Genomic DNA, 13,423 nt, shown 5'->3' on the forward strand with positions numbered 1-13,423 from the left:
CACCCGAGGGCTCGCTCCAGTGACACATTACTCATGGTGGTGGGAACGCCCACGCCCTGCGCTCCTCTCCAGAGGCGGCACAGAGGCAGTCCAGGGCGTCCCTGGTTCCAGAAGGAAGTGCCCAGATTCCCCAAATCCCCCAACGAGTGAGTTGCAGGGTCACTGGGCTGTGCCCCATATCTCTGTTCCCCCTGCCATGCGGCCTGTTACTCAGAAGAGGCACAGCCTGATCCGGAAAGTGAGATTCCTGGGGCCCCAAGCTGCCACCACTGCGTTTGTGAATCAGCTCTGCAAAGGCGAGCCTCGGGCCTGTCGGCCTGCTCCTGGGCGCTGACACCCAGCCTGGGAAGAGCCTTTGAGGACAGGCCTTAAATAGACACAGCAATTGCACACTTACGTTTAGGGCCGCTGTCCCCTGGAAGGGGGTTGGAGCCCTGCCTAGGGCCCTCGGGCAGAGGGGAACTGGACGGGCTTCCAGGTGGCGTCACCACCTGTGCTGGACCCCGCTGAGCTAACGTGGCTAGGCCTGAGCAAATCACTCATCCCCGGGCTATTTTTGAAATAAACCCTGAAGTCTGTCTCCAGGGTATTAGCTGGTCCCATCCCAGCGGGTGCGGGTGAACTCCGTTCTAGTCACGGCAGTAACAGCCCAGAGAAACACGCAAGTGGCCACAGTCTCTGGATGCCTTATTTCCTGGAGTCCCAGAGAGAGAATCTTTCCCTGGGCAGAACTGCTTCTAGTCCGCATAGGAGGGCACAGGCCTGGGGCGGGGGCGAGAGGCTGGGATGGGGCGTGTCACCCACAGAGTGATTTTGACGAGTGCTCTTGGTGTCCGGGACACACGCACCTGCCCGCTCCCTTCTAGCCCAGTTGGACAGCCCCAGCAGCTGGTCTGAGGAGCTAAAATTATCGAAGCCTGATGTCACCCAGGCGGGAGGGCAGAGCCTGGGGCGTCTCGGCAGGAGGGCACTGAGTGGGCCATACCAGTGAGGGGCCGCCCAGTGTCCTGTGGAGAGAGAATGAAAGGGGTTCTTGGGGCACTCGGGAGCCTGAGAGGAGAATGAGAGAGCTGGGGCCTCACAGCGGCTCCTCCAGGCCCCAGAGGAGGTGAGGATGTGGACTTTCATCACCCAGCTTCTGGTCACCCTGGTGCTCCTGGGCTTCTTTCTGGTCAGCTGTCAGAACGTGATGCACATTGTCAAGGGCTCCCTGTGCTTTGTGCTGAAGCACATCCATCAGGAGCTGGACAAGGAGCTGGGGGAGAGCGAGGGCGTGAGTGACGATGAGGAGACCATCTCCACCAGGGTGGTCCGGCGTCGGGTTTTCCTGAAGGTAACAGCCAGGCAGGAGGCAGGAGGCAGGGCTGAGGGCACGGCGGTGTACAGGGTCAGTGGCTGGGGGAAGCAGAGGACCCCGAATCTGAGTCCAGGGCTAGCCACTGCCCTGGAGCCCGAGCAGGTGTGCGGCACTTGCTCCCACGGCCGTGCTGGGGTGGCGTGGGAAACTCGGCTCAGGGACCTGGGAGGCCTGTTCTGGTCCTTCTCATGTCCCCAGCAGCTTTGGGAAGCCCGCAAGGCACACTCGGGGCATCGGTATCTGTGGAAGGGCCTTCCACACTGTAAAGGGCTGTTGAAAGATAAATCAGGTGCTTTGCTTCCTCTCTCAGAGCCTCTCTTTGTAAAACTTGCGTAACTGCCTCTGCTCCCTGGTGCTGTTGAGGGATCAGGCACGCAGGGCTCTTGCAAGCTTGGGGCTCAGGCCCCACCACCCCCAGGGGTGCCTCTCACCCTCAGAGCCCTCTGGCTGCTGCGACTAGCTGTGTTGGAGTTTCTTGCCGTGCCGGGGATTTGTCCGACAGCAGTGGTTGGCTGTGCTCTTTCATTTCCTCAGCCTCCACCTTATGCCCAGACCACCCACTTACTAATCTTGAGTTTTCTCCTTTGCTGCAATTCTAGGGGAATGAGTTTCAGAATATTCCAGGGGAGCAGGTGACAGAGGAAGAATTCACAGATGAGCAGGGCAACATCGTCACCAAGAAGGTAGGTGCACAGAGTCCCCCTGAGCTGGGGAGGGGCAGCAGGGCCAGAAGCCAACGGGTGCTGGGCTCACCTTCTTGCTCCTCATGGATGCCCTCATAGAGAGTCAGCAGAGCTCAGAAGGGATGGTTCAGGTGTGGGGAGTTCTGGGCATCTGGGGTCCAGCATGACAGTCCTCGTAGCCACTCTACCTGACTGCACCTGAATTCAGCTCCTGCTGTTCTGTTCCAGAAGAACCAGGCTCCATGGAACAACCGAAATCTAGTCCAGTGGTGGCTAGCCCCAGAAACAGCTGTTGAAACAGCTGGCTGGTAGTCCCTGAGCTACCACGGGCCTCTGCATACAAAAAGGCTGTGGAAATGCATTAAGTTGCAGCAGATTTTATTTTAATTCACTAGACCTGACTTTGCCTGCCAAGGATTGGGAACCGTGCTAGGTCTGGGCAGAGGGAGAAGAAGGAGCCTAGGGAGACCACGTATGTGCTCCCACTGTGGTGCTGCTCCCACTAAATGGAAGCAAGATGCCCATCTTTCCTCTTGCAAAGTGTGCTGCACATAGGCAGGAGTGGTGTCTGTGTCTTAACCTCCCAGTCCGAGTATGTGGCAGGCGCAGAGTAGACAGTGTTAGAATATTTGGGTGAGTGAATAAGGGAACCTGATTGTCTGGAATCCCTATAGCTGAAAAGGAGCTCCTCTGCCCTCAGGAGACCTTCCAACAGTATGCAGAGGCAAAAACCTTGATCCTTGGTGAAATGTGCTAAGACCCGTCTATAAATTCTAGGCCCCAGGAGGCTGCCCAGAGCTAGTTTTCCACATCATGGGGTGGGGGCGGGAGAGCAGTCCCTGTTCTTGGCCACTGGAGGAAGGGAGCCCTAGACAAAGGCTGCCTCCCCCTATCTCATTGTCACGGACCTGGTCTTCAACTGCTGTCTCAATGGCTTCATGGGCCTTTCGTCCCTTCTTCCTCTTTTCCAGATCATTCGCAAAGTTGTTCGGCAGATAGACTCGTCCGGTGCCGATGACACCCAGGAGCACGAAGAGGTGATTGCTGAGGGGCCCCTGGAGGACCCCAGTGAGGTGGACGCTGATACTGATTCCTTTATGAAACTCGCCCAGGTACTGCGGTGGCTGCAGCCTCTGGGATGCTCTGTGTGTCAGGGCGCCTGGCCCCAGCCGGCTGCTCACCTGTGCGCCTGCCCTGGGCATCTACACTGTGCTCCCTCCCTCTGGCCTCCCCATTGTAGGGTTTTCACGGCCGGGCCCACGTACAGTGCCGTTCCTTTCGCGCCTATTTCTTGTCTCTCTCTCTCTGTGTCATCTGTCCTGCGTTCTGTCTCTGCTGCTGTCTCTAGGTGGAGCTGAGAGGGAGTAGCCTGCAGCCGGATCTCATAGAGAGCAGGAAGGGGGCTCAAATAGTGAAGCGGGCCAGCCTGAAAAGGGGGAAGCAGTGATCTCTAGCCCTCCCCTCAAATGGCCTCTCTGGAGGTAACTGTCTTTCTGCATCCTCTCTGCATGGCCTGGTCCTCGTGGAGTGGCTGGTGCTGGGAATGGCTGCGCACGTCCTCAGGTCTCCCCTCCTCCAGTGGGCTCTACCACCCCCAGCATGATGCAGGAGGCCCTGTGGTGCTGTGGCCTCTCGAGCGAGGCACAGATTCTGGTTTCCCAACCTACTAACTATATCTCTGAGTGTTGATTTACTCCTCTTCAAGGAAACAGTCAACAATTTCTGCTGCTTGACTTCTCCGGGAGTGCAAAAATACAAATTTGAGAAAATGCTTTGATGAGTGAAAGCAGTCAATAAATCTCAGTGGTGATACTGTCCTGAAAGCCAAGCAATGGGGTTGGAGGAGGGGGGAGGGGCCTGGTAGAGCACTGTAGAGTCCGTCTAGGCTGAGCCATTTCAACGCAACTCTCCAGAGAGCTCCAACAGTGACTTGGAACAGCATTGTCTCTTGAACCTAGAACCCTTCGAGAAGCCTGATGACCCCAAGGCACCAATTCTCCTTGGTGTTTCTGGAGACACATGGCCCTGTTGCTTTCTAGGAAAGGGTGGAGTGAACAGGCCCACGGGGTGGATGGCATTCTCCCAGCAAGTTAGGAGGGTTGTCAGGGCCTGGTGCCGGCCGTGGGGGCTGCATGGCCGAGAAGCAGGGATGTGCAGTGATTGAGATGAGGAGGGCCATGAAGATGCAGCAGCTGAGGCTCTCCAGCAGGCCCCCCCGCAGTGCTGGGGGCTGCAGCGGCCAGCTCTGACCTCCATCCTCCCTGAGGGATCCTGTACTGAGCTGCCCCGAGGCCATTCACTGCGCTCAGCTCGGGGCAGCTCAGTACAGGATGCGTCGGGGTGGGAGTCAGCAGGAAGCAAGGAAGCCTGGCGGCCCCAGCACAGCACTCACTAGGTTCTTGCCCATCCTACCCCCCTCTGCCCCGCCCCCGCCCCAGGGCCTGGCTCCCGGCCAGGAGGAAAGTGGCTCTGGCTTTCTGCATTCAGCAAAAAGCAGGGCCCCTGCCTCCCAAGCCACCAGAAGTGCTGGCTCTGGGCTTCCCAACATACCTCCGCACTTGGGCAAAAAAAGGACTGCGGATCCAGTTATAGGATAAAATTAGACCTGACTCTTCAGCAGCTTAAGGAGGTCACCGTGTTAACCCCAGCACTGCCAGGGGTCCCATCGGGCTGCTGGTTTAGGAGATCAGCCGGGATGCATCCTGGACAGAATCCAAAGGTGCCAGTAATTTGGAGAAGCAGAGAGTGGAAGGAAAACTGCACTCTTCTGCCTCATTTTTCTTATGGCAGCAGCAGCAGCAGCAATTTCTACCTCTGTTGGCTCCGGTTCCTTCTACTAATGTTCCTGAACAGGAAGGAGTCAGCCAGGAGCCAGGCCGGGAGGCAGGGAGGGAGGAGCCCAGTTTTGTTTTGTTTTTTAAATTTTCTATAGATGATCCGCAAGGTGGCTGAAACCCCCAAAGGAGACACAGTTCTAGAGCCTGAGCACAGGCGTGGGGAACACTGATGGCTGGGCTTCGGCATGGTGCTAGGGCCCCTGCCAGGAAGAGGCAGGGCACCGTGCAATGGGGACAGTGATGAGGGAGCCAGTGTGGAAGCAGGCTCCAGCCCACGTCCTACAGGGCCTGGTGGGCAGCCTGCAGTGCTCCACCCTCCCAACCAGACACCCACCCAGCGTACACAGTGAAGGCCTGATGGCTCTCATGTCCTCAGGACTTCCTACCACCCACCTGCAAGCCCATACAGTCAACCGTCAGTATTCACGTCAGTATTCACGGTCCCGCGCTTGCCAATTTGCCTACCGGCTAGAATGTTCTTTAACCCCGAAATCCACACTCACGGTGCTTTCATGCTCATTCACAGGCATACACGCCATGGTGAGAAATTTGAGGCGCCCCTGAGCCGGCTCCCAGCTGAGGGCAAACAAGATGGCAGTCTGCCCCCTGGCTTGAGCTTGCAGGCCATCAGCAAATGCCCTTTTTATAGTCTGTTTGGTGCTTTTTTTTTTTTTTTTTTTTTTGCATTTTTGTGCTTTTTGCTGGTTTTGCTGTTTAAAATGGCTTCTCGTGCCATGGTGCTGTCTGGTGTTCCTCAGGGCAAGAAGGCTGTGGGGTGCCCCATGGGGACAAATATGTGTGTTAGATAAGATTTACCAGCATGAGTTAGGGGGGTCAAGGACTCAACAATGAATTTAATAAGGTGTCTTTATAGGGAAACACACATAAACATTCATTCATTGTCTGACAAACATGTAGTAAACAGAGGCTCACAAGACCCTAACTGGGCCTTTTCCTTGAGAACAATGGTTCAGTGTTGGCTAATTCAGCTTCCCTGACAATGTTATCGAACGTGACCCCTGCGCATGGTGAGAATTTACTGTGTTTCAGAGAGACCCAAAGCTGGGGCTTGGGAGTCTAGAGCCGAGGCCTGGCTCCTCCTATTTCCAAGGTTGTGTGGTCTTGCACTAGTCATTGCACTGCCCTGAGCTTCTGTCCCCTCGAGGGAGAGCACAGATAGTCCCTTCCACTTCAGTAGAGAGGTTTAGAAATAGTCATGGTAATGGACAAACGATGGTGAGGAGGCAGGACAGCTGTGTTCAGTGCAGAGGAGACCATAGTGTGACCCGCGGCTGGTCACCGGCCTCACTGCGCCTCCGGTTCCTTAACCACGAAATCGCAGGGAGGCCGCTTCTCCCTTGAGGGCTGGTTATGATGACGGAGGAGGTACATTTGAGAAAGGCTGGAGAACTTGTTAAGTTCTCACCCACTGTTTCTCAAAGTGTCACCCACCCACCTCCTGTGTCACCAGCCCCCCAGGGTCAGGTTCAAATGCAGATTCCTGCTCCTTGCCCCTGACCGACTGAATCAAAATTCTGGAACTCAGGATTCCACAGCAAGCTCCTCAAGTGATTTTTATGTGTTTTGAAGAGTTAGTTCTCCGGACCAATTTTGATTTTCCTTCCAATCCTCCTAGAGCTGATGTTGTAGACTTGATATTTAAAAAGTGGCCCAAAAGGAACGATGGTCAGAAGTTTGTTCAGAGAAGACAAGATGCCCCCGTCCCAGGGGAGGAATGACTAGACCCCCTCACCCATCTGATTGCCCCCAGTCACCCCCACCTTGGGAAGGACTCTGTATCCAAGGCCTGGCAAATCGGGGAATGGTGCTTCCTGGTGGTGTTGAAGGAGCCACACAATTGCTGTTTAGTCAAGGCCTGACCACTAGAGACAGTAGCAGCTGCTGGGTTTTGCTTGGTGCCCCAAGGATGTGGTCGGAGACTTCAGGCATGAGCTATGCCAGCGCGCCGGTGGGGAGCGGCATCGGCGGGCTCCCTGCGATCCCGGGCAGGTGCTGGGTCTTGGCATTCCTCTGTGTGTCCGTGGGCCGGCTTCTGGGACGTTCAGGAAGCTGTGGCCCCACAAGGCTGCTGCTTTTTTCTTGTTTTCCTTTTTAAGAGACTCTTTGTGAGCTCCGACGATGGGATGTTTTAGTGAGTTTCAAAGTTAAGCAATTGGGAAGGGGCAGCGAGGCAAGGGGTGATGTTTTATGTTGCTGTTTTAAGTTACAGGCCACCCTCCTTCCCAGACCATCGCAGGGGCACGACTCTGGACCGAGGACCAGGGGAGAGGGCCACAAGCACAGGGTAGGGCAGGAATAGGAGGGACCACACAGAGAGATGGGATGGGACCAGGCCCTGAGCGGCACGGCCACTAGAGTGGGCAGGGGCTGGTCTCCCCGCTCGTTACAGTGTGAGCCCTTTCTCCCCGGACACCCAGGACAAGAGCTGCAGGGCGGTGGAAGGGTCCAGGTCACAGCCAGGAGACTTGCCTTCCAGTCCTACCCCTGCCACTGCTGGGGCCTCCCCCTAGACGTGTAACCAAAGTGGTTACCGTACAATAATTGCTAAGCCTTGATCTCTCTCCTCTGCGCTGTGTCTGGGCAGAAAAGTGGAAGATGGTGGGCTGTTTTCCCCGGGCTCAAGATTTGGGGAGGTTCTTGTTTGAGGCGTGCTTAGTGCTGGGATGGGCATTGTGGGGATGGACCACTGGGAAGGGTAAGGCCAGGCCCTTGCCCTCAGGGTGTTTCTGCTCCAGCTGGGGAGACAGTGCAGGTGTGAGCCCTGAGAGAGAGGCCAGTCAGGGTTCACGCCCAGACACCAGCCCAAGCTCTTTGTAGCTCTTTGAAACATCACTGCGATCTAATGAGGTACATCCTATTATTGCCCTCATTTTACGGCAGCAGAAACTGAGTCACAGGGAGTGTAAGTAACATGGCCAGGGAAATTGGCAGAGACAGAGTATGAACTCAGGCAACCTAGCTGGCTTCAGGGTTCCTGCTCTTACCCACCGCGCTCTACGATGGCTCTGAATAAAAGGGAGTAGAGGGAGTGGGAGCTTCCCGAGCCGCAAGGAGAGAAATGACAAGCAGCCAGAGTTATCAGGGAGGCTTCCTGGAGGAGAGGTCTTGAGGTGGTGAGCAGAGCTTCAGCAGAGACTAGACGGCCTCTGTGAGGGGAGGGCCATGAACAAGGCGGGCAGCTGGTGGGCACTGTGGGTTGGGAAGGCTTGGAGGAGACCAGCTTGGCCGACAGAGAAGCCCAGGCAGTGCTGGAAGAGTCCTGCCCTCCAGGGTGATGGCTCTTCGCGCCACAGCAGCAGAAGGCCTGATGTTTCATTTTGTGGCAGCCTCTGGCAAGGAACCTAGCACGACCCTCCCATCCCTGGAGACCCACTCAGAGTTGAGTTCACCTCGACCCCTCCAGCCCCCTCTCTGTCACCCTTACGGCGAGGACAGCTCCCTGTCTGGGGACAGCTCTGCGGCAGAATACATCTCTGCCTTTCTGGGTCACTTCCTACCCCACCCTGGAGACTGTCGGCTCCTCTTTATTTAAATGTGCTCACTTTGCCCATCCATCCCAAAGTCCTGCAGACAGAATCCCAGAGTGGCTGGTCTCAGAAACATGGAGTTCTCACCCCAGGGTGGACGAGGAGGCACCATCAGGTGGCAGGTGTGGTGTCCCCCTGTGAACCCCAGGCTACAGAATGTGGACTCTTCACTCTGCAGGCAAAGCTCATGTTCTCCAGCCTGATATACATGATATCCTGGGGAGAATGAACTTGTTTTTTTCAGAGATCTCTTAAAAAAAAAAAAAATGCCACAGCAGAGGCTGTCCATCCACGGGGGATGGGGAGAGGAGCCAGAGGCAGTTGACAGTAAGACTTGTAGACCAGAGCCAAGGAGGGCCATGAGCTCCTGAGGCTGCCTGTGATCATGTCTGCTCCATCTCCGGGTCCCCAAGGCTGGCACTTACAGACATCAATGTATGTTGGCCGAACTGAAAAAGTGGAGGGCACCACTACCTTCTTTAGCACAAGCCCTGGGTTCGAGGATCTACTCATGGGGATCTCTCCCCAGGTGACTGCAGGCATGGGAGGGTTTTCTGGGGAGCTCATCCACCTGGCAGGGGACCAGTGCAGGGTTGGGCCATCCCCCCACCCCCAAGAGGCAGCCTCTGGGCTGGGGAGTGAGAGGAGAATGGCTAGAAGTTCAGGAAGGTCAGGGGCTCTAAGCTCAATGCCTTTCGCCTCGTTGCCTTGCTTGGGGAAGCTGCTTTTCCTGAATCAGACCCTGCCTGAGCGGCCAGCACAAAACTCAGCCTTTGGGTTTTAGGCTGCGAGCCACACCTTCTGATTCTAAGTAATTCCTTGTCTTTGTGCCCCTCAGGATCACACCTCGACACCCAAACCCTGAACTCCACACACTCTGCCATGCACACCGGAGGAGAGCTGGAGCGGAGGGCTGCGGAAGTGGCACACCTGTCCTCTAGGCCAATGGCATGATCTCTGTAAGGGACTTCCTGTAGTCTCCTATTCGCATGAACGACTGACTGTAGACGCATGACCTACAGTCCTCAATCCTGCCTCTAGCGACGATGGATCTCTATTGGGAATCAGGACAAACGCCTCAAGAAGGGGGGTGGGGAGAGAGAGAGGGATAGAAAACAAGCGCAAGAGAGTGCGTGAACGCAAAAGTCAACAAGGGCTCTTTTGTGCTTGGGGAATGATCTATTTTTAAAAATCATTTTAATTTTGACTTGTTACAGGGTACTTTTTTTTCCAACCTCATCTGTAGGAAATCCATGTGGGCTTCCTGGAGAGAAAAAAAAAAAAAAAGAAAACTAGGCACAAAATCAGTTTGGCACCTTAGTCCTATGTCCTCATCTGCCAGCCTTCCCGGCAGCGGACACACACCTCCATTCCATTTGTGACCTCCCTGCCCACTCCCCAGGGGGCTGCTCCTCCCAGAACCTTCTACATGACATTCAGGACACACGCACAGGCACACATACACACAAGCACCTCTCCCCTCTCCTCAGTGTACACACAGATTTTACTGTGACATCCCAAGCTGTATAGAATCTCCTGTGGATAAACTGGAATTTTTTTATGTTGTCTCTCTCTCTCTCTCTCTCTCTCTGCCAGTTTCAGTATTAATCATCTTCCAATGGAAAATCATTACCTTTAGAGTGCATTCGGGGTTCCTTGTGTTAGGGACATAAGAATCTGAGGCGAGGACCCCCCAGGCTCAGCTGTAGGGCTCAGAGGGCGCCAGTGCCCCATCTGAAGGGGTATTCTGGCTCAGCTGGGGGGGCCGGGTGGCTGTCCCAGGATTGCACCAGCATGTTCAATAGACAAGAGGTTTCCTATATCTTCAAGCACTTATATCATAGTCTGTGTTCAAAGTGTAAACTGTACAGTAATCAGCCTTGTGTATATGAAAAACAATAAATACTATGCAAACCAATAGAAACACTTTAGCAGTATGTACAAAGCACTAACAGCTCAGCTCCTGAGGACTTCTCCGGGCTGCGGGAGAAGGAGCTACAGCCTGTCTTTCAGTGAAAGAGGAAGGAAGGGAGTAGGGCTAGTGAATGGACCTGCCCGTTCTTAGAAGTCAGGCCCCCCAGGTCTCCCAGAGCCGACTCGGTGCTCTAAGTCCAGGCAGCGCACAGGCTGGGGGCCGAGGCGGCGCAGCCTCAGTGTCCCGCTCTGACCAAGCCCCCGCCCGGCCCGAAGAGGGGGCGACCCCGGCCCGGGAGAGGAGGGAGCGCCGCTGGGCCAGGCCCCCGGAGCAGGAGCAGGAGCAGGAGCAGGACGGAGACAGACGGCTGGCTGTTCCTCGCCTCGGTGCCACCAGGGAAGAGCCTTAACGTCCCACTGGAGCCTCCGGCGAGGGAGGCCCGAATCAGCACAATGCGCCGCGCCCGGCCCGGCCGCCCGGGGGCGCCCTCCAGGGCCAGGAGGGACCTGGCCGGCTCTGCTCGCTCCCGGGGGCCCGTGTGCGGACGCCCGCCCCGTCCCGCTCCTCGGGCTGTCCGCACACACGTCGATCCTTCCAGTAGCACAGACGCCCCCCCACCCCCCCAGCCCCGCGGCCCTGGTGCCGGTCACCGGCGCACAGGTCGGCGGCGGAGGCCTCGGGACCCCGCGCCGGGGCTGCGCGCTGAGTCCGGGACGGGCGGCCCGCGGAGGGGCTTCCGAGCTGCGCCCCCCAGGGCTCGGCCGGGGACCCGGACGGGACGGGACGGGACGGGGACGGGGGAGGGGAGCGCGGCGGCCGCCCCCGCCCCGCACGGCCCCGCTTGGCTCGCTCCGCTGCGCCCGGCATGGCTGCTTGGCCCTCCGGCCCCAGGCCCCCCGCGGCTTGGCTGCGCGCTCCGCTGCTAGTAGGAGCTCTTAGGGGAGGACTTTGGGGTCTCCACACGATGCCTAGAGAATGCTGCAGTCTGCACCTTAGATGCTTTTTAGAAGTTTTGGGATAACCTTGATTTTTTTAATTGTTATGAAAATGACTCTTTTCTTGACTCTCTCCCAAATGCTCTGTTATCGGGAGAGAACCCCCCACCCCTGCCCACTGCCCCACTCTGATGTATAGACCATTCTCCCTACACCAGCTGAACAAATGTCAAAATTAATAAAGAAATTGACTCATGGCAGGGGACTCCATCTCTCCTTCCTGGCTGGGCCTGGGGGCATCTGAGGGGCTGGGGCAGGAGTGAAGCGGGTGCTGGGCCCTGATGGAGTCTGGGGGTGAGATCAGTCAAGTGCCTACTTCCAGGAAACCTACACAGCCCCTTATCCTCCCACCAAATCCCACCAAACCCTTGGAGTGGATAGAACAGATTTGTCTCCTAAGGGTTACCATGAGATGGGGGCAGGTCCATGGTGGGGGGAGGGGGACACTGCACGCACTGGGGGGCGGGGGGCATGTGCATGGCTGAACCCACAGTACACGCTAAGTAAGGGAGATGGCCCAGTGCCCCCCCTATGATGGTATCTGGCCCCTGCACCCAATGCCATTCAAAGTTCGAGAACTTTTGCGAAAATTGCCCTGTTCCTCACTAGTTCTGAACACTTCATGAGGCTGGTCACCAAGCTGGCCACAGTTTTCCCATCTGTCAGATGAGGGAATGGATTAAACAACTGCTAAAGTCTCTATAGTTTGTCATCCTGGGATTCCCAAACATGAACGCCTTTGTCAAGCCTGACATTTATTAGAATCACATTATTTGCTGCAGCTTTCTTCCTCATAAGTTCCCATCAGGAGGTGACAAAGTCACAGTCGCAGGGGCTGAGGAGCACTGCCAGCCCTCAAACAGTCTGTAGCTTCTCCCTCAATATCAGAAAAGACCCCCAAGACAAGGCACCAGTCCAGGCAGTGCAGCCGTCTCACCCAGAGAGGTTTGAAAAACAGTTTCAGGATCACAGTCGCCTGGGTGGGCTCAGGCAGCAACAACATGAGAATCGGAATTAAGTGTCCCAAATGGTTGTGATGGGCAGCCCGGTAGCACAGCCAACTCCGGTAAAGTCCTTTTTTTCTTGTTTCTAGCCTAAAGTCCTAGGGAAATAATCTCCACAGCCTGTGTGAGGTCTTTCTCGTATTAAGCTGCATCATGCACACCTCAGAGAACACGGCTGGGAGCAGCCAGTTCCACAAGGAACAGGTAACAGCGGCGTGGGGAGAGGCGGGCTCTGGGTGAGAGGGGAGCTCTCCTCGGGTCCTGCGTCCAGACTTGCAGCTGGAAGCCCTGGAGAAGGCCAGCGAAGAGCACCTCTTTCCTCCACCTGCCGAAGCGGGAGCACGGAGTGTTGAGATAGCCAAGGAACCCACAGCCTGATCAGGAAAGGCTTCAGAACTGCCCAGCAGAGGGGGACAGAAGTCTCTCTGCCTGACAGTCACTATTTTCTTGTCATTTTACATGTTCAGTGGCATGCTGCTTTCCACTTTAAAAACAAAAAGAAAAACAACAATAACTGCAAGAAAAGATGCCACCCCATATGGAAATAACCGGGTATTCACCATGGTTTCTCTTTGTAAAATGGAAGACAGCCCCCAGTAGAGCCTTGTAGGTTATAAAAAATTCATTAGAAAAAAAGGCATATGGGTGCTCTGCAACTCAGTTTAGTCCCATCCATCAAGTAATGACTGAGCACCAACCAAGTGCCTGCCAGGAGGACCCATCACTGAATCCACAGCCATCTCAGCCATCAGAGCTTTCCAACCCAGGTGCCAAGCCAGACAGAACATGGCAATGACTCCAGCAGAGGCACAGACGACTCCTCGGAGGAGGGAGATGGGAGAACGGAGGGAATCAGGAAAGGCTCCTCCAAGGCAGAGGGGGGAAGAGCACACGCCCAGCACGTGCAGAGCTGCTCCAGTCCCACCTCCTGCCCCGGTCAGCCTGGCAGGCTCCCACTCCCAGGCTCTGAGGCCGCTCATGAGATGCACATCCCCACCCCCCAGTACCCCAGCCAAAGCCCGGCCTCCCCACTTACCCATCCCAGCTTGGAGGAAGGAGGAGCTGCACCCACACTCAGATTCCA

General features: G+C 56.1%; 1 protein-coding gene and 1 non-coding gene across 19 annotated transcripts in view; one reads left to right on the forward strand and one right to left on the reverse strand.

The window, feature by feature from the left end:
* ANK1 (ankyrin 1) overlaps positions 1-10,349 on the forward strand; it is a 216,452-nt gene extending 206,103 nt beyond the window's left edge. For 7 of the 18 annotated variants that reach the window (XM_038559958.1, XM_038559959.1, XM_038559947.1 and 4 more), the window contains 4 exons: positions 1,957-2,040; positions 3,012-3,152; positions 3,389-3,521; positions 9,264-10,349. In XM_038559958.1, coding sequence (XP_038415886.1) covers positions 1,957-2,040; positions 3,012-3,152; positions 3,389-3,487 — 324 coding nt within the window. In that variant the 3' untranslated portion in view covers positions 3,488-3,521; positions 9,264-10,349. Of the gene's footprint in view, positions 1-847; positions 1,334-1,956; positions 2,041-3,011; positions 3,153-3,388; positions 3,522-9,263 lie in introns of those variants that run through there. The other 11 variants (XM_038559960.1, XM_038559950.1, XM_038559953.1 and 8 more) reach the window with 7 other exon arrangements.
* MIR486 (microRNA mir-486) lies at positions 4,308-4,371 on the reverse strand. Its single transcript, NR_128722.1, has one exon. It is a non-coding gene; the product is annotated as a microRNA mir-486 (primary transcript).
* Positions 10,350-13,423: the final 3,074 nt, after the last annotated feature.

The sequence above is a fragment of the Canis lupus genome, chromosome 16 (genome assembly GCF_011100685.1).
Source record: "Canis lupus familiaris isolate Mischka breed German Shepherd chromosome 16, alternate assembly UU_Cfam_GSD_1.0, whole genome shotgun sequence".
Taxonomy (NCBI): Eukaryota; Metazoa; Chordata; class Mammalia; order Carnivora; family Canidae; genus Canis; species Canis lupus.